Consider the following 22,762-nt stretch of genomic DNA (forward strand, 5'->3'; position numbering starts at 1 on the left):
CCTTGTACCGCGCCTATCTTCAGCAGCCAGAGAGGTGAGCCGTTGCTAGTGGATACGACCTGGTCACTACCGCCGCAGCAAGACCATCCCGCTTTGCGGCGGGCTCTGGTGAAAACCAGTAGTGGCTTAGAACCGGTCCACTAGCACGGTCCACGCCAATCCCTCTCTGGCACAGAGGATCCACTACCTGCCAGCCGGCATCGTGACAGTAGATCCGGCCATGGATCCCGCTGAAGTTCCTCTGCCAGTTGTCGCTGACCTCACCACGGTGGTCGCCCAGCAGTCACAACAGATAGCGCAACAAGGCCAACAGCTGTCTCAACTGACCGTTATGCTACAACAGTTACTACCACAGCTTCAGCAGTCATCTCCTCCGCCAGCTCCTGCACCTCCTCCGCAGCGAGTGGCCGCTCCTGGGATACGCTTATCCTTGCCGGATAAATTTGATGGGGACTCTAAGTTTTGCCGTGGCTTTCTTTCCCAATGTTCCCTGCATCTGGAGATGATGTCGGACCTGTTTCCCACTGAAAGGTCTAAGGTGGCTTTCGTAGTCAGTCTTCTGTCCGGAAAAGCCCTGTCATGGGCCACACCGCTCTGGGACCGCAATGACCCCGTCACTGCCTCTGTACACTCCTTCTTCTCGGAAATCCGAAGTGTCTTTGAGGAACCTGCCCGAGCCTCTTCTGCTGAGACTGCCCTGTTGAACCTGGTCCAGGGTAATTCTTCCGTTGGCGAGTATGCCGTACAATTCCGTACACTTGCTTCAGAATTGTCCTGGAATAATGAGGCCCTCTGCGCGACCTTCAAAAAAGGCCTATCCAGCAACATTAAAGATGTTCTGGCCGCACGAGAAATCCCTGCTAATCTACATGAACTCATTCACCTAGCCACTCGCATTGACATGCGTTTTTCTGAAAGGCGCCAGGAACTCCGCCAAGATATGGACTCTGTTCGCACGAGGCGTTTCGTCTCCTCGGCTCCTCTCTCCTCTGGTCCCCTGCAATCTGTTCCTGTGCCTCCCGCCGTGGAGGCTATGCAGGTCGACCGGTCTCGCCTGACACCTCAAGAGAGGACACGACGCCGTATGGAGAACCTCTGCCTGTACTGTGCTAGTACCGAACACTTCCTGAGGGATTGTCCTATCCGTCCTCCCCGCCTGGAAAGACGTACGCTGATTCCGCACAAAGGTGAGACAGTCCTTGATGTCTACTCTGCTTCTCCATGTCTTACTGTGCCTGTGCGGATGTCTGCCTCTGCCTTCTCCTTCCCTGCTGTGGCCTTCTTGGACTCTGGATCTGCAGGAAATTTTATTTTGGCCTCTCTCGTCAACAGGTTCAACATTCCGGTGACCAGTCTCGCCAGACCCCTCTACATCAATTGTGTAAATAATGAAAGATTGGACTGTACCATACGTTTCCGCACGGAGCCCCTTCTTATGAGCATCGGATCTCATCATGAGAGGATTGAACTTTTGGTCCTCCCCAATTGCACCTCGGAAATTCTCCTTGGACTTCCCTGGCTTCAACTTCATTCCCCTACCCTGGATTGGTCCACTGGGGAGATCAAGAGTTGGGGGTCCTCTTGTTCCAAGAACTGTCTAAAACCGGTTCCCAGTAACCCTTGCCGTAACTCTGTGGTTCCTCCAGTAACCGGTCTCCCTAAGGCCTATATGGACTTCGCGGATGTTTTCTGCAAAAAACAAGCTGAGACACTACCTCCTCACAGGCCTTATGATTGCCCTATCGACCTCCTCCCGGGCACTACTCCACCCCGGGGCAGAATTTATCCTCTCTCTGCCCCAGAGACTCTTGCCATGTCCGAATACGTCCAGGAGAATCTAAAGAAGGGCTTTATCCGTAAATCCTCCTCTCCTGCCGGAGCCGGATTTTTCTTTGTGTCCAAAAAAGATGGCTCCCTACGTCCTTGCATTGACTACCGCGGTCTTAATAAAATCACGGTTAAGAACCGCTACCCCTTACCCCTCATCTCTGAACTCTTTGATCGCCTCCAAGGTGCCCACATCTTCACTAAATTGGACTTAAGAGGCGCCTATAACCTCATCCGCATCAGAGAGGGGGACGAGTGGAAAACGGCATTTAACACCAGAGATGGACACTTTGAGTATCTGGTCATGCCCTTTGGCCTGTGCAACGCCCCTGCCGTCTTCCAAGACTTTGTCAATGAAATTTTTCGTGATCTGTTATACTCCTGTGTTGTTGTATATCTGGACGATATCCTAATTTTTTCTGCCAATCTAGAAGAACACCGCCAGCATGTCCGTATGGTTCTTCAGAGACTTCGTGACAACCAACTCTATGCCAAAATTGAGAAATGTCTGTTTGAATGCCAATCTCTTCCTTTTCTAGGATATTTGGTCTCTGGCCAGGGACTACAGATGGATCCAGACAAACTCTCTGCCGTCTTAGATTGGCCACGCCCCTCCGGACTCCGTGCTATCCAACGCTTTTTGGGGTTCGCCAATTATTACAGGCAATTTATTCCACATTTTTCTACCATTGTGGCTCCTATCGTGGCTTTAACCAAAAAAAGTGCTGATCCCAAGTCCTGGCCTCCTCAAGCAGAAGACGCCTTTAAACGACTCAAGTCTGCCTTTTCTTCGGCTCCCGTCCTCTCCAGACCTGACCCTTCCAAATCCTTCCTATTGGAGGTTGATGCCTCCTCAGTGGGAGCTGGAGCTGTTCTTCTACAAAAAAATTCTTCCGGGCATGCTGTCACTTGTGGTTTTTTCTCTAGGACCTTCTCTCCAGCGGAGAGGAACTACTCCATCGGGGATCGAGAGCTTCTAGCCATTAAACTAGCACTTGAGGAATGGAGGCATCTGCTGGAGGGATCAAGTTCTCCTGTTATTATCTACACCGACCACAAGAACCTCTCCTACCTCCAGTCTGCCCAACGGCTGAATCCTCGCCAGGCCCGGTGGTCTCTGTTCTTTGCCCGATTTAATTTTGAGATTCACTTTCGTCCTGCCGATAAGAACATTAGGGCCGATGCTCTCTCTCGTTCCTCGGATGCCTCAGAAGTTGATCTCCCTCCGCAACACATCATTCCACCTGACTGCCTGATCTCCACTTCTCCTGCCTCCATCAGGCAGACTCCTCCAGGGAAGACCTTTGTTTCTCCACGCCAACGCCTCGGAATCCTCAAATGGGGTCACTCCTCCCATCTCGCAGGTCATGCGGGCATCAAGAAATCTGTGCAACTCATCTCCCGCTTCTATTGGTGGCCGACTCTGGAGACGGATGTTGGGGACTTTGTGCGAGCCTGCACTATCTGTGCCCGGGATAAGACTCCTCGCCAGAAGCCCGCTGGTTTTCTTCATCCTCTGCCTGTCCCCGAACAGCCTTGGTCTCTGATTGGTATGGATTTTATTACTGATTTACCCCCTTCCCGTGGCAACACTGTTATTTGGGTGGTCGTTGATCGATTCTCCAAAATGGCACATTTCATCCCTCTTCCTGGTCTTCCTTCTGCGCCTCAGTTGGCTAAACAATTTTTTGTACACATTTTTCGTCTTCACGGGTTGCCTACGCAGATTGTCTCGGATAGAGGTGTCCAATTCGTGTCTAAATTCTGGAGGGCTCTCTGTAAACAACTCAAGATTAAATTAAATTTTTCCTCTGCATATCATCCCCAGTCCAATGGACAAGTAGAAAGAATTAACCAGATCTTGGGTGATTATTTGCGACATTTTGTTTCCTCCCGCCAGGATGACTGGGCAGATCTCCTTCCATGGGCCGAATTCTCGTATAACTTCAGGGTCTCTGAATCTTCCTCCAAATCCCCATTTTTCGTGGTGTACGGCCGTCACCCTCTTCCCCCCCTCCCTACCCCCTTGCCCTCTGGTCTGCCCGCTGTGGATGAAATTTCTCGTGACCTTTCCATTATATGGAGAGAGACCCAAAATTCTCTCTTACAGGCTTCTTCACGCATGAAGAGGTTCGCGGATAAGAAAAGAAGAGCTCCCCCCGTTTTTTCCCCTGGAGACAAGGTATGGCTCTCCGCTAAATATGTCCGCTTCCGTGTCCCTAGCTACAAGTTGGGACCACGCTATCTTGGTCCTTTCAAAATTTTGTGTCAAATTAATCCTGTCTCTTATAAACTTCTTCTTCCTCCTTCTCTTCGTATCCCTAATGCCTTTCACGTCTCTCTTCTCAAACCACTCATCCTCAACCGTTTTTCTCCCAAATCTGTTCCTCCCACTCCTGTTTCCGGCTCCTCGGACGTCTTCTCGGTCAAGGAAATTTTGGCTGCCAAAAAGGTCAGAGGGAAAAATTTTTTTTTAGTAGACTGGGAGGGTTGTGGTCCTGAAGAGAGATCCTGGGAACCTGAGGACAACATCCTTGACAAAAGTCTGCTCCTCAGGTTCTCAGGCTCCAAGAAGAGGGGGAGACCCAAGGGGGGGGGTACTGTTACGCCGAGCGCTCCGGGTCCCCGCTCCTCCCCGGAGCGCTCGCTTCACTCTCTCCGCTGCAGCGCTCCGGTCACGTCCTCTGACCCGGGGCGCTGCGATCCCGCTGCCAGCCGGGATGCGATTCGCGATGCGGGTAGCGCCCGCTCGCGATGCGCACCCCGGCTCCCCTACCTGACTCGCTCCCCGTCTGTTCTGTCCCGGCGCGCGCGGCCCCGCTCCCTAGGGCGCGCGCGCGCCGGGTCTCTGCGATTTAAAGGGCCACTGCGCCGCTGATTGGCGCAGTGGTTCCAATTAGGGTAATCACCTGTGCACTTCCCTATATTACCTCACTTCCCTTGCACTCCCTTGCCGGATCTTGTTGCCTTAGTGCCAGTGAAAGCGTTCCTTGTGTGTTCCTTGCCTGTGTTTCCAGACCTTCTGCCGTTGCCCCTGACTACGATCCTTGCTGCCTGCCCCGACCTTCTGCTACGTCCGACCTTGCTTCTGCCTACTCCCTTGTACCGCGCCTATCTTCAGCAGCCAGAGAGGTGAGCCGTTGCTAGTGGATACGACCTGGTCACTACCGCCGCAGCAAGACCATCCCGCTTTGCGGCGGGCTCTGGTGAAAACCAGTAGTGGCTTAGAACCGGTCCACTAGCACGGTCCACGCCAATCCCTCTCTGGCACAGAGGATCCACTACCTGCCAGCCGGCATCGTGACAGGGGATAAGATGTCTAGGGGCAGAGTATCTCTTTAAGTACAAGGTGCTACTTACCTGGTTCCCATTAATAGTGTAGTTATGCTTGATTGCATAAACCTTAGCCACCGAAAAGGCCACGGCAAATCCAACAATTGCAATGGAGAAAGCATTAGCAATGCACTTTTGAAAGACATCTATACTTGGTGCAACGGGAGGCTGATATCTATGTAAAGAAATATTAACATGTAATTGAAATTAAACATATTTAGGCATGTTATTACCCCTTCAAGGCAGTGTTTCCCAACCTTTTTCAGCTCGGGGAACACCTCACAATTTTTTTTACTCTAGATTACAGTGCTGCTTTATACAGCAACTCACAAATGATGTCTTCTAAAATCAGAGTCGTTCCCTTCTCTTGTCCATCATGACGATTTCTTCCAGCCACAATTCTTCACGGTTAAACCTGCAAAACAAACCTATTAGGCTCCGCATTTTTCTAGCATCAGCCTCCAGATTCCCCTTTTACAAGTGAAGAGGAATACAGGGGCGTATAGGTGTAAAGGGGTAACTTAGGGATGTAGAAAGGTAGACATGGGTGACAGGTGTGTATAGGAGTGCACATGGGTAACAGAGGGGTGTATAAAGGTGTACATGGGTAGCAGGTGTGTGGAGGAGTGCACATGGGTAACAGAGGGGTGTAGAAAGATGTACATGGGTGACAGGTGTGTAGAGGAGTGTATATGGGTGACAGAGGGTATAGAAAGGTGTACATGGGTGACAGAGGGGTGTAGAAAGGTGTACATGGATGACAGGTTTGTAGAAGAGTGTACATGGGTGACAGAGGGGTGTAGAAAGGTATACATGGGTGATAGGTGTGCACATGGGTGACAGAGGGGTGTAGGGGGTGACAGAGGGGTGTACGAGGTGTAAAGGCGTGTACATGGGTAACAGAGGATTGTAAGGTGTGACAGAGGGGTGTACATGGGTGACAGAGAGGTGTAGGGGTGATAGAGGGGTGAACGGAGTGTAGAGGAGTGTGCATGGGTAACAGAGGGATGTAGGGTGTGACAGATGGTTGTAGAAGAGTGTACATGGGAGACAGGGGGGCATAGGGAGTGACAGAGGGGTGTACATGGGTAACAGAGGGGTGTTGGGGGTGTAGAGGGGTGTACATGGGTGACAGATGGGTGTAGAGGAGTGTACATGGGTGACAGAGGGGCGTAGTTGGTGACAGAGGGGTGTACATGGGTGACAGATGGGTGTAGAGGTGTGTACATGGGTGACGGGGGGGCGTAGTGGGTGACAGAGGGGTGTACATGGGTGACAGAGGGGTGTAGAGGACTGTACATGGGTGACAGGGGGCGTAGGGGGGTGACAGAGGGGTGTACATGGGTGACAGATGGTTGTAGAGTGTACATGGGTGAAGGGGTGAAAGAGGGGTGGACAGGAGTAACAAGGCGGTAACAGAGGGGTGGACAGGTGTGACAAAGGGACAGAGGGGTGAATAGTGGGGGTTGGACATTGGTGATAGGGGTAGATTGGGGGGGTTAGGCTTCCCCAGGTCTCATCAGACTCCTCCCCCTTCCCTCTGTCTCGTGCGGCGCGGTTCAGGAATTCCCAGGTCTCGTGTGGCGCGGTCCAGGCTTCCCCCACCCTTCCTCAGGTCTCGTGTGGTCCAGGTCCTCTGTCACTCCTCCCAGCAGTGCCGAGCGCTGGGAGGAGGTGGCTTAAACCTTACACTGCTGACCACCGGGTGTATACGCCGTGCGAAGGGCATATGAAGCGAGCTCAGGAACTGAGCTCGCTTCATACTGGCTAATGCCGGACATCACCTATCCATGTTTGATCAGTGTCCAGAAGTTAAAAAAAACTTACATCAGCTGTTACAAAACTACAACTCCCCAGCATACCCTACAGCCATTGGCACAGTTTTGCAGCAACTGGAGGCACACTGTGGAAAACACTGCCCTATGGAGACAAAAAATATTGGGGGAAATTTATCAAGGGATTTAGAGGGTTTTATTTGCTTACAAAAGTCGCACCAAAAAGGCGCATGTACGCCTAAGCAAATTTTTGTGCGACTTTTGGCTGTATGCAAAAATGAACAAAAGAGCTTACTAAAGTAAATGTCTGTTTTCACTTTGCAGTGGTCAAGGATTTATCAAGTGCGAAAGTTGCACAAAAAGTCGCAACCGCCTCCAAAGCAGCGTAAATGTAAGCAAGCCCGGAATTTGCTTACAAAACTTGCTTTGGAGAGCGGGATTTCATATTTCCCGCTGGGAGCCGAGACCACAACTCCAGCGGGAAATATGAAATCACAGCTGTACAAAGGAGCACGGGCTGGCATCACCGTGCAGTCGCCCGGGCTCCGTTTTACCCCACCGTCATCTCCCGCCGACTCCCTCCTACCCCTCATCTCCCCCTTGTCATCTCTCCCCCCACCCCTGCTCATTCATCTCCCCCTGGTCATCTCTCGACCGCCTGCTCATCTTTCCCCCCTGCGCGGTCATCTCCTGCAACCCTTCTCTGCCGCTTATCATCTTTCCTCCGCCGCTTATCATCTTTCCTCCACCCCTTATCATCTTTCCTCCGCTGCTGGTCAGCTTCACCTTGCTGCCTGTACATTTCCCACCCCGCCGCTTGCTGTTACAGGACTATAACTCCCCGCATGTCCTTTCAGTGAGGACATGCTGGGAATTGTAGTTGCAACTCCCATCACAGCTGTTGCTAAATAGAGGCTCGCTGTTGCTAAATTACAAATGATGGTGGTGGTAGTTTAGCAAGAGCTAGAGGCCCTCTGTTTGGAAACGCTGATTTATGGACATTTTCCTAAAGGAAGTGGGCCATAAACGTACAAACCAATTTCCGTGTTTTTTTCTTATCGTTTCAGATCCATGTATGCAGAGGACTTCTTCGGATTCGGTCGACTACGTCGATGACCAGCATTTTTTTTGTTAAATATTAATAAAATGGATAATAAGGGCTTTTGGGGAGTGTTTTTTGGAAGAAAAGTTTTTTTATTTTTTTATTTCCTTTACAGGCTTAGAAGTGGAAGCCGTCTTATAGACGGAATCATTACTAAACCAGGGTTTAGTGTTAGCCCCAAAAACAGCTAGCGCTAACCCCCAATTATTACCCCAGTACCCACCGCCACAGGGGTGTCGGGAAGAGCCGGTACCAACAGGCCCGGAGTGTCAAAAATGGTGCTCCTGGGCTCAGGCGCTAACAGGCTGGCGTTATTTAGGCTAGGAAGGGCCAGTAACAATGGTCCTCGCCCACCCTGGTAACGTCAAGTTGTTGCTGCTTGGTTGGTATCTGGCTGATACTGAATATACAGGGAACCCTATGCATTTTTATGCAAAAATAAAATAATTTAAAAAAAGAACGCATACCAACCAAGCAGCAACAGCCTGATGTTACCAGGGTGGCGAGGACCATTGTTACTGGCCCTCCTCAGCCTAAATAACACCAGCCTGTTGCCGCCTAGGCCCAGGAGCATCATTTTTGAGGCTCCGGGCCTGTTGGTACCGGATCTTCTTGGCATCCCTGTGGGGGTGGGTACTGGAGTAATAATTGGGGGTTATCGCTAGCTGTTTTTGTGGCTAACGCTAAGCCCAGCTTAGTATTGGATTCCGTCTAAAAGACAACTTCCACTACTAAGCCTGTAAAGTAGATAAAATTAAAAAAACACAACACGTTTAAAAAACTTTTATTCCCAAAAAAAACTCTCCCAAAAACCCTTGTTAAACATTTTATTAATATTATTAAGAAGTCCACGGATCTGAAATGAGAAGAAAAAAAATGTAATAAACACACACACACACACACACACACACACAAACACACACATATATATATATATATATATATATATATATATATATATAGCAATTTTTTTTCACAGCTGCAACTTGAGGTGGGGTGACAAAGTGCTGTTCTGAAGTCATTTATTGGTTTTTGCTTATGTGTGCTAAAAAAATGGTATTCAAAAGTGATTTATTGTTTTTTGCTTATGTAAACCAAATGTATCAACCCCCCTGTGATAGTATAATAAATATGTCGCACATAAGCAGAACCAAAAGCAAGAAAAAAATGCCTACAGAACTTGCTTACAAAGCAACTATGATAAATACCCCCGATTGTGAAAATAAATTTGTAAAAAATAAAAGCAATAAATGTAAAAAAAAGCCCCTCCCCTAAATAAAAGTTTTAATCACCCGCCCCCTTTTTTTTCAAATAAAATAAAGTTAACAAAAATAAACATATTTGGTAACGCTGCATGCATAAAAGTCCGAACTTTTAAAATATAATGTTAATGAAACCGCACGGTCAATGGCGTAAATGTAAATAAAATACCAACTGCGAGAATTGCGGATTTTTGTTCACTTAATGTAGCAGAAAAAAAAAGTAATCCAAAAAGTCCCCATCAACATAAAAATGGTACTGAAAAAATACAGATCACAAAAAAATAAAGCACAAAAAATTAGCCCCTATACAACCTCATATATGGGAAAAATAGGAAAGGTATAGGGATCAGAAGAGAACATTTTAAGCATGCTGATTATTATTATTATTTTTTAAAGATATAAGGGGGAGATTTATCGGTACGTGCTGAGGAAAAATGGAGTAGTTGCCCATAGCAACCAATCAGATAGGTGTGTACCCCTATAGTGTGTTCTGGAGTCAAAGTATGGTGAATGGCAGTGCTGTGGCTCCAAGCCCGGCCAGTACTTTCTAAAGCCACCCCGTATGTGTTCTGGTGTCACCTTCAAGTACATCAGTAACTAAAAATACAATTCTGATAATACAATTTTACAAAAACTATATTGAAAAAAAGTGGGTGGGGCAATGCATTTTCTGTTTCGGTTTTCGGCCAAGCACAGCCTAAATTTTCGGTTTCGGACCAAAATTTCCCTTTCGGTGCATCCCTAGTGGAAACCCTGCACATGTTACCCCATTTTGGAAGCTATACCCTTTTTAAAGGAATGTAACAAGGGGTGCATTCATTTCCCCCGAACAGGTGTTTGACAGATTTTTGTACGTGAGCGTCCTGGTGTGCCTAGGCCCAAGGCACCTAGGGTGTCAAGATACCTCCTGCATTCTCTACAAGTGAAATACGGATAACACAGGAAACTTTTCATTTACTAGTGAAACCTACAATGGCTGAGAACAGTAACAATGGTGCAAGTATTATCAAGGCCTGTAGCTATCTAGGGATGTGTGGAGACTGGAGCCACAAAAGCTGGGTTCACACATAGTATTTAGTTTAGTATTTTGGTCAGTATTATTACCCAGAACCAATAGTGAAAAAAACACATAATAAAACTGTAATGAAAAGATTGGCTTCTTTTTCTGTGTTTTAGACTAACTGGATTTAACCACAAATAATGACTAAATTACTGACTAAGGTACTGGCCCTCATTTACTAACAGGATTCCTACTCTTCTTGCTCGGTTTTTGCTCCTAAATTCTGTTGCACGAATCGTGAGACAGAATGTGTGACAGAAAAACCCGAAAGAATCAGAATCCCTGAGAGTGAGAAAAAAGCCCTACAAAATGGTCATGGTTTTTGGGAAAAGGGCCGTGTTCCCTACATATCATCCAAAATAAATTGTCTTTTCTGAAAACCACTCTAAAAATCGTGAATTTTCTGGGAAGAAACCCCTACACTTTAACTCCTTAAGGACCAAGCCCATTTTCACCTTAAGGACCAGAGCGTTTTTTTCACATCTGACCACTTTCACTTTAAGCATTAATAACTCTGGTATGCTTTTACTTATGAATTTGATTCCGAGAATGTTATTTCATGACATATTCTACTTTAACATAGCAGTAAAATTTAGATGATACTTGCATCATTTCTTGGTGAAAAATTCCCAAATTTCATGAAAAATTAGAAAATTTTGCAATTTTTGAACTTTGAAACTCTCTGCTTGTAAGGAACATAGAAATACCAAATAGATTTTAAATTGATTCACATATACAATATGTCTACTTTATGTTTCCATCATAAAGTTGACATATTTTTACTTTTGGAAGACATCAGAGGGCTTCAAAGTATAGCAGCAAATTTCTACTTTTTCACAACATTTTCCAAATCTGAATTTTTCAGGGACCAGTTCAGTTTTGAAGTGGATTTGAAGGACCTTCATTTTAGAAATACCCCACAAATGACCCCATTATAAAAACTGCACCCCTCAAAGTATTCAAAATGACATTCAAAAAGTGTGTTAACCCTTAGGTGTTTCACAGGAATAGCAGGAAAGTGAAGGAGAAAATTCAAAATCTGCATTTTTTTACACTGGCATGTTCTTGTAGACCCAGTTTTTGAATTTTTATAAGGGGTAAAACGAGAGAAATGCCCCCAAAATGTGTAACCCAATTTCTCTCGAGTAAGGAAATACCTCATATGTGTATGTTAAGTGTTCGGCGGACGCAGTAGAGGGCTCAGAAGGGAAGGAGCGACAATGGGATTATGGAGAGTGAATTTTTCTGAAATGGTTTTTGGGGAGCATGTCACATTTAGGAAGCCCCTATGGTGCCAGAACAGCCCAAAAAAATCCATGTGGTATACCATTATGGAAACAACACCCCTCAAGGCACGTAACAAGGGGTCCAGTGAGCCTTAACACCCCACAGGTGTTTGACGATTTTTCGTTAAAGTCGGATGTGTAAATAAAAAAAAAATTTCCACTAAAATGTTGGTTTTCCCCCAAATTTTACATTTTTACAAGGGGTAATAGGAGAAAAAGCCCCCCAAAATGTGTTAGGCAATTTCTCCTGAGTACGAAAATACCTTATATGTGGCCCTAAACTCTTGCCTTGAAATACGACAGGGCTCCGAAGTGAGAGAGCGCCATGCGCATTTGAAGACTAAATAAGGGCTTTGCATAAGGACGGAACCGGATGCAAGTATTACACTTGCCTCCGATACCAAAAATACCCTATGGCAGTGTTTCCCAAACAGGGTGCCTCCAGCTGTTGCAAAACTTCCAGCATGACTGGAAAGTCAATCGCTGTCCGGCAATACTGGGAGTTGTCTTGCAACAGCTGGAGGCTCTGTTTTGGAAACAGTGTTATACGAGATATTTTTTTTTTTTTATTTGGGGGGGAGGTGACTGTGTAGGAGTATGTGTGTATGTAGCGTTTTACTTTTTATTTTGTGTAATGTAGTATAGTGTAGTGTTTTTAGGGTACACTCACACGGCCGGGGTCTACAGCGAGCTTCCCGCTGGGAGTTTGAGCTGTGGTGGAAAACTTGCTGCATCTCAAACTTGCAGTAAGAAGCTCGCTGTAGACCCCGACCCTGTACATTCACATGGGGGGGGGGCAAACCTCCCGCTGTTGCAAAACTAGCACTACCAGCATGCCCTTTGGCTGTCCGTGCATGCTGGGGGGTTGAAGTTATGCAACAGCTGGAGGCACACTGGTTGCAAAACACAGAGTTTGTTACTTAACTCAGTGTTTCACAACCAGTGTGCCTCCAGCTGTTGCAAAACTTCAACTCCCTGCATGTACGGTCTATCAGTGCATGCTGGAAGTTGTAGTTTGCAACAGCTGGAGGCACACTGGTTGTGAAACACTGTGTTAGGCAACAAACTTCGCAACCAGTGTGCCTTCAGCCGTTGCAAAAACTACAACTCTCAGCATGCAGTGACAACTGAGGGCATGCTGGGACTTGTAGTTATGCAACAGCTGGAGACATGCTACTAACACTCCCAGCATGCCCTTTGGCTGTCCGTGCATGCTGGGGGTTGTAGTTATGCAACAGCTGAAGGCACACTGGTTGCAAAACACTGAGTTTGTTACTTAACTCAGTGTTTCCAAAAAAGGGTGCCTCCAGCTGTTTCAAAACTGCAACTCCCAGCATGCCCAGACCGCCAAAAGACATGTTGGGAGTTAGTTTTGCAACATCTGGAGGGTCCCAGTTTGGTGATCACTGTTCAGTGACTGTCAAGGCATGCTGGGAGTTGTAGTTCTGCAACATCTGAAGGGCCAGATGTTACAGAACTACAACTCCCAGCAAGCCCGGACTGTCTGGGCATGCTGGGAGTTGTAGTTTTGCAACATCTGGAAGGGCTACAGTTTGGACACCACTGAACAGTGGTCTCCAAACAGTGGGCCTCCAGATGTTGCAAAACTACAACTCCCAGCATGCCCAGACAGCCTTTGGCTGTCTGGGCTTGCTGGGAGTTGTAGTTTGCCAACTCCTGGAACGTAGCAGTGAAGATCACTTATGGCTGATCTTTACTGCTGCGTCCGCCGCTGCCTCCGTCAGTCCCGCACTGCCTGTCCCGATCCTGCCGCCAGTCCCGCTGCGATCGCCGGTCCAGGTGTGAGGTGAGATTTCTGAACCGTCCACCATCTTCCCCCCGCTCTGCGCCGACATTCAGGGGCGGGCAAAGCGGGGATTTCACCTTTAACCTCCCGCCCCCCTCCTGCCATTGGTCGCTAGCCCTAACGACCAATGGCAGGGGTTTAGGAGCGCTCCTAACCCTTCAGGATGATTGGAGCGGTCTCTGACCGCTCCGAAAATCCCTATTTTCCGGGCAATCGTGTCACCAGATCAGACCCGATCAGCCCGGAACCCCGCAAGTCCTTGTCATTAGTCAGTCACTGACTGACTGACTAATGACAACGATCAGCAGCAGGGGACCAGTCTAATTGGTCCCCAGCTGCATAGTGTCATCGGTCAGCTGTCCAGAACAGCTGAGATGACGTTTCTATCACCATGCCAACGGACATGTGATAGAAAATGTATTGGACGTGTATACACGTCCATTTGCGTTAAGTCACAGGAAAAAAGGGACGTGTATACACGTCCATTTGCGGGAAGGGGTTAAAGCTTGTATAAAGTTTCCGAAAGCGGAGTAAATTAGTAAATACCATGGAAATAAAAGGTCAGAACAGCAAAAAACACAACAAAACCTACACTCCACTGTTAGTAAATCAGGGCCATTATGTGTGAACCCAACCTAACATTCTCATTCTGCATGTCACAGGTTTCCTCCTTTCCCAAAAGGAATAAAAGGGGCAGGACTTAGTGTTGTGGTAGAAAGACCCTTCATTTTTGGCCTTAGGTCTTGTATGACTATGATAATAACTATACCTCTGAACGCTTATAATACACATGGTTCAAAGATGGTTCAGAGATTCTTAATCTGGCAATCATGGGCACCAAGATATCTGTAAACACATGTAGGTGTCCATACACTTTTTCACCTTGTTACTAAAGTTTAGCACTTTTTTTTTAACACAAAATTGCAGGTATCTATGTCATTTACACTCAAGATGTCTGTAGCTGTTACTTAACAACCTGTTGGTCCACTGTGCCAATAAATGCTTTAAATCCCAGTAATATGGTCAGATTTCCTTTAACACTTAACATATTTACCCTTTTTGTATGGTTGCTACAACATCTACTTGATATTTGTCTTTAAAATTAAATGCGTAAGACACCCCTGCAGCAATGATTGTCTGCAAATAAAAGAAAACAGGAGATTTTACATGAGATACATAAACACTGTATATAATGCACCAAGTATTAACAATCATTTTTATTATCGTTGTCTTTGTTGTAAGTCCATTTTCAAATGTGTTTAGATAAACCTAAATTTAAAGTAACTTGTTATGTAACTAACTGTAATAGCTATTGAGCTTTGTTCAATTTTGGCAAAATATAAAATATGTTAATTGATACCAAATATGTCCCTTAATTCTGCTATTGTTATTTTTATAGTTTTAATAAAGGTGTGAATTGTATTCCAGTATTGTCTCCATCTGGTTTTGTGGTTCCGGACAACACATTAAAGGGGTACTCCAAGAAACTAAACTCATAGCCAATCCTTTCCCTTTAACCAACCTATTTATTTGTCTAAATATCATTCATTAGCTATATAGAGCAGTTTCCTTCTTTCAGCTGTCACTTACATGCAGGGAGTGAGAGAGAGACATCATTATCAGATCCACTTTATCTTTGTGCAAAGCCCTCACTGAGACTAGCCCCCACCCCCCTGGAAGACAAACACCACGTGATTTTTATCTTGTCTAGGGGTCTGGCTTCACAGCCACATCTCTCTTCCCCCTCCCCTCCCTGTGTGAGGATCTTGCGAGGAGAGAAACAGCCCAGTGTCTCCTGTAAAGATTCTCAGTCACAACTCAGCACAAAACGCTTCTCTTTTCCTGCTGTAGATCTAATCACTGACTGCTGCCATTCGGAGCATAGCATGATTTATTGCATAAAGATGGTTACAGGACTTACCATTATGATTTCTATAGGAATTGGCACTGGCAGTTTTGACTTGTACCGATTGTTCAGTTCTTTCACAATGTACACACAGACCATTACAATAATTGCAATAACAAGATCAGCAACATTGGTTTTAGTTATCTGAGTAAATATACTCTCCAGTACCTAAAAAAAATATAACATTGATTAATAACTGGTAGAAGGAAAGAGCTCCCTAGTGGGAAAAAAACAAATTAAAGATGTTGCAATATTTCTTGTTTTTTGTAATTTCTGCTCTGGTCAGTTTGTGCATGCTGCACTCTGGTCTGCTTAGTGTTAATTATGCTAGCCAATAAGAACCTAGGAGGGTTATTTCTAGCCATCTCAGGCCTTCAGTCTGGATGCTGGTTTTTACCTTGTTCTGGGTTTTATTGTGTTCACTTCTGTCTGTGTGTGTGTGTGTGTGTGTGCACATACTTTGTATTGCCTTGACTTTCTGTCCAGTGTTAGCCTTTAGCAGTATTCTGATATTCTTGTTATTATGTGTGCCAGGTCAGGTTTAGTCTTTCCCCGTTTTCATTTGTAATTCTTTATTTGCTGACATTTACATCTAACTATAACAGCAAATGTGGTTTGGGAAATTGAAATGCAGTAATTCTACGGTACAATTAAACAGGTATGAAGAATCACATACAGTATATGGTTAAATGTATGGGATACACCTGTGTAGAACCACGTTAAATCCCAATGACTTTTCTGCTACTGAGCCAAAGGCTCCCCATGTTGCATAGCATTATGCTGAAATACAATCTCCTCATAAATCAGTCATAAATACAGTTGGGTTCCATAGAGGTGTTATATATATTTATATATATATATACATATATATTTATTGGGACATGTGAATGTTACTGCAATAGGCAGCACTCACTATGGAGGACCTAGCCAGATCATGTGTTACATGGTTGAGGATTTATTCAAAATCACCATGTTATATGTTCATGTCCATGTTCAAAATCTACCTGCTGTAGAATAAATGTATAGCTGTGTGAATCTTCCAATTGTGAGAAGTTTCAGCTGTTGAACACGCAGTGAACATGTCGGTGAAACTCATTTAGATTAGCGTTAATCCGGTTGGAACAACCCCTATCATATCTAAGAATGAGTTATCTACTGCTCCTTGCAACTTAACTGATAATAACAAAATCTATAAGCTACTTACATAAAAATTTGCAAGTGGCCCACTGAGTGAGGTAACTTTAAGGCCAAATACATATTTTAGTTGTGATATCACAACTTCAATGGCAGCAGCAGTTGTGAAGCCATTTATTAAGGGTTCCGATAAGTATATAACAATGAAGCCTATTCGAAGAAGTCCCAAAGCCAACTAGAAAAGAACAAAAAATTTTATTAAATTTCAATGTCATTCATTAAAAACATATCTTACAGCCACATGTTGTATTGTACTAATAAACCCGAGAGTTTCTAAAAAAAAACATTTTTTTACACTGTTTAAAATTTCTGTATTTGAAATACTTGTTTCCTAATTCTATTTATGGCAGCTAAAAATGGAACAGAAAGAGCTCCATGGTGTTATATCGTAGGTGAACGGTAAGGAACTCTATAAAATAGGGCTTACCGAGGTTGGTTGCACAAACCAAGTACAACCAAGTGCAATGCACAGACCTCCTGCAGCCTCTCCTGGCCTCGCATGAACAATTAATAATATTAATAACATATAAAAAACCTAGAATTTCCCATCATGCAACGCGTTTCACGGGGTTAACGCTTGTTCAGGCAGACTGAAGAAGCGGTAACCCCGCAAAACACGTTACATGATGAAAAATTTAAGTTGTAATTACCTAAATAGACTCCCAGCGCCTGAATTGATCCTTCCCATCACCGGAGGTTCGTCTATTGTTTGCAATTCTATTTATAGGCACCTATTCCTATGGGGAATTTCTATAATTCATGCTTTGGCCATGAAGCAATCTGTTTATGTATGTTTCTTTGAAGCAGTGGTCTCAAACTGTGACCCTCCACAAAACTTCAATTCCCAGCATGCCCGGACAGCCATTGGCTGCAGTCAACAGCTGTCCAAGCATGTTGGGAGTTGAAGTTTTGCAACATCTGGAGGGCCACAGTTTGAAACCACTACTTTAAAGGGAATCGGTCATCAATGTCACTTGCACTAACCTGTTGGTACACTTCCCAGAAATCTGTGGTCCCGTTAGTTTGTTAGGCTTCTTATTCTGGCAGCAGGCATGGTGCACGGGCGGAGCTTCAGGCCTGCTCGCAGTGGGACCCAACAGAGAAGCAGCAGTGGTGAAGTCAGTGTGCTCCTGTTGTGCACCAAGCCTGCTGCCAGATTAAAGAAGGTAACACACGAACTGGACCACAGATCGGGGCTAGGTAAGTATCATTATCATTAGTGTCACCTGCACTACCTGCACTACCTGCCTGTACCAACAGGTTAGGGCGACACTGATGACAGTTTCCATTTAAAGCATTTCCTCACCTGTGTTGAGTGGCAGAATTTCTTATTTAATTTTATTATACTAGTATCAGGGAACGCATAGTAGCACAAAAACAAACACACGTATAAGATTACGTTATACAATAAATAATAACCTGAATAATTCCAACTAAAAATGTCAGTGATGCTGCCACAACTATTTGCTCCTCACTTATCAACTGGTCTGCAGTTGCATTAGTAGTAGAATTTCCGTTGCTTGTGGTACCAGGGACAAGATTAGCTACCACTGAGCCAACCATCAGGCTAACAACAGGGAACGGACCTACAAAAAATAATTTTACATTTTAGGAACAGAAGACCTCAGTTTATAGAATTTATCACTTAAAGGGGTACTCCACTGGCCAGCGTTCGGAAGTAAATGTTCCAAACACTATTTTAGCACTGTAGGGGTCAGCCACGCCCCTCATGATGTCATGGTCATGCCCCCTCAATGCAAGTCAATGTGGGAGGGGGCATGATGGCTGTCACGCCTCTACCATATACTTGCATTGAAAGGGCATAGCCATGATGTCACGAGGGGCGTGGCCAACCCCCAAAGAGCAAAAACAGCATTCAGAACATTTACTTCCGAATGCTGGCCAGTGGAGTACCCCTTTAAGTCTTTCTATATCTATAACTTACCAGCTGATATATGTCTGGAAGTGCCTAAGAAAAAATACACCACAACTGGGAAGAAGGAGGTATATAATCCATAGCCAGGAGAGACATTAGCAAGGAGAGCATATGCCAGACCTAAAATATTAAAGCGTAGTTATAATTTCTTGAATAGAAAGGTCTCCCATTACACTTGTTTATGCATATTAAATCTAAAATGGAATACACTAGGAAATCAAAGTGGCAACAAGGACAATATCTTTGTAATAATATACGGTATTCTTCTTCAGACATTTATATTTATCATCTCACCTTGCAGCACAGCAACAAGCCCTGTAGTAACTCCAGAAATGATATCACTGAGAATCCATTCCTTGAATCGATACGTAGGAAGCCATGAAATAATAGGAAAAAAAGATAGCGCAATTCTTTTTGCTTTCTTCGATGAGCAACTACAATTAAACACAAACCAAGTATGTATATCTAAAATGTAAATATCTAAATATAAAAACACCACAGGGAAAAAAGTAGGATCTGTCATAGACATGTACTATATACTTTTAAATTACAGTATATTAGTTTTAATATTATAATAAATCTAAGCATTGCACAATTACATAGTTGATAAGGCGAAACAAAAGACAAAAGTCCATCAAGTTCAACCTATAACCCTACTATGCCTATCACTATGTGGTGATCATGGTATGGTGGTAATATTTGATAACAGTATATTATTCAGTCACTATGTGGTAGTAATGTGCTCAAGATGTGACAGTATTTTTTGTTCCTTGTATACTAGGATTATTAGTAGTATTGGTCTCTGTATACTAGTTTTTTTTTGTAACATTATGATGGTATTATATAGGGGTAATATTGGTTCCTTATATATAAGCAATATTTGGCAGCCGTATGACTAGGTATTTAGTATTATTATCATACATAGAAAATGATCTTACAGCTATGCTGAATTTAATATATACATATACAATATCTCACATAAGTGAGTACACCTTTATTTTATTATATCTTTTCATGTGACAACACAAAGGAAATGACACTCTGCTACAATGTAAAGTAGTGAGTGCACAACCTGTATAACAGTGTTTAATGGTGTGCCCCCTTAAAATCACTATACAAAGCCATTGATGTCTAAACCTTGGCAACAAAAGTGAGTACATCCCTATATGGACATGTCCAAATTATTCATTTTTCCTTCCTGGTGTCATGTGACTTGTTGTTGCTACAAGATCTTAGGTGTGAATGGGTAGCAGGTGTCTTCAATTTGATGTTATCACTCTCACACTCACTAATACTGGTCACTGGAAGTTCAGCATAGCACCTCATGGCAAAGAACTCTCTGAGGATCTAAAAAAAAAGTATTGTTGCTCTACATAAAGATGGCCTAGGCTATAAAAGATTGCCAAGTCCAAGAACATACAGTGGTTTCACAGGACAGTTTCCACCCAGGCCTCTCCATTGTCAACCAATTAAGGTTAGGCCATAGCAGTAGTTTGTGACCCCAGATCGGTGGAGCGGTGGTCGGAATACTGAAGAGGGACAATAAACAGGCATACAGCCTCCAGCCATACACTGGATATGGCTGAAGGCTGTATGTCTGTGGGGGAACTGTACTGCACCTAATGTGGGGAGCTATACAGTATAGCTCCCCACATTAGGTGCAGTACAGGCAGACCAAGCAATTGCTTGGGGCCCCGAGCTGGCCTGGGGCCCCGAGCAAAACCGATGCTTGTCCTGCCAGCCTGTCCTCCTGCCCCTATCCTGGTTCAGCAGCTCGCCCTGTCGGCAGGCCGGGTCAGCAGTGCGAGACCCTGGAGCGGGACGGGAGGCAGAGACTAAAGCCCCTCCTGTCCTATAGCATGGTGGAGCGGGAGCTGTCAGCTGTCCCGCTCCACCATTTTCTCAGATTTCTCACATGCTGCTCCATTCACGCAGTGTGAGCCGCGGCCGGCGCAATGACGTCACATCATCGCGCCGGCGCCCAGAGATTACGTCCCCGCAGCTCACACTGCAAGAACGGAGCAGCGTGTGAGAAAGGTGAGAGCTGCTCGGGCACTATGGTACAGGGGATTATATGTGGGGGGCACAGGACAGGGGGTATTATATATGAGGGGCACATGTCAGGGGGGCATTTTATGTGAGGGGCACATAACAGGGCCCCCCTGTCATGTGCCCGTATAATGCCCCCCTGACATGTGCTCCTCACTTATAATAACCCCTGTCCTGTGCCCCTCACATATAATGCCCCATGTCCTGTGGCCCACACATATAATGCCCCCTGAGGGGGCCGGACAGGGGGCATTATATGTGAGGGGAACCTGACAGGGGCATTATATGTGAGGGGCAGAGGACATAGGGCATTATATGTGGGGGGCACAGGACAGAGGGTATTATATATGAGGGGCACATGAAAGGGAGCATTATATGTGAGGGGCACATGACAGGGCCCCCCCTGTCATGTGCCCATATAATGCCCCCCTGACATGTGCCCCTTACATATAATGCCCTCCTGACATGTGCCCCTCACTTATAATAACCCATGTCCTGTGCCCCTCACATTTAATGCCCCCTGTGGGGAGGAGGGGGCCTCCATGTCTGTTTTGCTTGGGGCCCCCAAATTCCTTCAAACGGCCCTGACTATACTGCACCTACTGTGGGGGACTATACTGCACCTAATGTGGAGGAACTATACTGCACCTAATGTGGGGAAACTATACTGCACCTAATGTGGGGAGCTATACTCCACCTAATGTGGGGGAACTATACTGCACCTAATATGGGGGAACTGTACTGCACCTAATGTGGGGGAACTGTACTGCACCTAATGTGGGGAAACTATACTGCACCTAATGTGGGGGGAACTATACTGCACCTAATGTGGGGGAACTATACTACACCCAATGTGGGTTAACTATACTGCAACTAATGTGGGGAGCTATACTGTACCTAATGTGGGGGAACTATACTGCACCTAATGTGGGGGAACTGTACTGCACCTAATGTGGGGGAACTGTACTGCACCTAATGTGGGGAGCTATACTGCACCTAATGTGAGGAGCTATACTGCACCTACTGTGGGGGACTATACTGCACCTAATGTGGAGGAATTATACTGCACCTAATGTGGAGGAACTATACTGCACCAAATGTGGGGAACTATACCGCACCAAATGTGGGGAGCTATACTGCACCTAATGGGGGGCAATTATACTGCACCTAATGTGGGGAGCTATACTGCACCTAATGTGGGGAGCTATACTGCACCTAATGTGGGGCAACTATACTGCACCTAATGTGGGGGAACTATACTGCACCTAATGTGGGGGAACTATACTGCACCTAATGTGGGGGAACTGTACTGCACCTAATGTGGGGAGCTATACTGCACCTAATGTGGGGAGCTATACTGCACCTAATGTGGGGGAACTATACTGCACCTAATGTTGGGGAACTATACTGTACCTAATGTGGGGGGACTATACTGCACCTAATGTGGGGGGACTATACTGAACCTAATGTGGGGAGCTATACTGCACCCAATGTGGGGAGCTATACTGCACCCAATGTGGGGAGCTATACTGCACCTAATGTGGGGAGCTATACTGCACCTAATGTGGGGCAACTATACTGCACCTAATGTGGGGGAACTATACTGCACCTAATGTAGGGGAACTATACTGCACCTAATGTGGGGGAACTGTACTGCACCTAATGTGGGGAGCTATACTGCACCTAATGTGGGGAGCTATACTGCACCTAATGTGGGGGAACTATACTGCACCTAATGTTGGGGAACTATACTGCACCTAATGTGGGGGGACTTTACTGCACCTAATGTGGGGGGACTATACTGAATCTAATGTGGGGAGCTATACTGCACCCAATGTGGGGAGCTATACTGCACCCAATGTGGGGAGCTATACTGCACCTAATGTGGGGGACCTATACTGCACCTAATGTGGGGGAACTGTACTGCACCTAATGTGGGGGAACTGTACTGCACCTAATGTGGGGGAACTATACTGCACCTAATGTGGGGGAACTATACTGCACCATATGTGGGAGAACTATACTGCACCTAATGTGGGGGAACTATACTGCACCTAATGTGGGGGAACTATACTGCACCTAATGTGGGGGAACTATACTGCACCTAATGTGGGGGGAACTATACTGCTCCTAATGTGGGGGGAACTATACGGCATCTAATGTGGGGGAACTGTACTGCACCTAATGTGGGGAACTACACTGCACCTAATGTGTGGGAACTATAC

The 22,762-nt window shown here is 45.6% G+C and overlaps 1 protein-coding gene across 1 annotated transcript in view; it reads right to left on the minus strand.

The window, feature by feature from the left end:
• LOC130367440 (chloride anion exchanger-like) overlaps window positions 1-22,762 on the minus strand; it is a 79,305-nt gene that overhangs the window by 50,262 nt on the left and 6,281 nt on the right. Inside the window, exons 2-8 of the mRNA XM_056569860.1 lie at window positions 18,783-18,922; window positions 18,498-18,608; window positions 17,972-18,138; window positions 16,563-16,727; window positions 15,374-15,526; window positions 14,507-14,589; window positions 5,188-5,335 (exon numbers count right to left, since the gene is read on the minus strand). Of these exons, the coding sequence (XP_056425835.1) occupies window positions 5,188-5,335; window positions 14,507-14,589; window positions 15,374-15,526; window positions 16,563-16,727; window positions 17,972-18,138; window positions 18,498-18,608; window positions 18,783-18,922 (967 nt within the window). The remainder of the gene's footprint in view (window positions 1-5,187; window positions 5,336-14,506; window positions 14,590-15,373; window positions 15,527-16,562; window positions 16,728-17,971; window positions 18,139-18,497; window positions 18,609-18,782; window positions 18,923-22,762) is intronic.

This window comes from Hyla sarda, chromosome 4, assembly GCF_029499605.1.
Source record: "Hyla sarda isolate aHylSar1 chromosome 4, aHylSar1.hap1, whole genome shotgun sequence".
Taxonomy (NCBI): Eukaryota; Metazoa; Chordata; class Amphibia; order Anura; family Hylidae; genus Hyla; species Hyla sarda.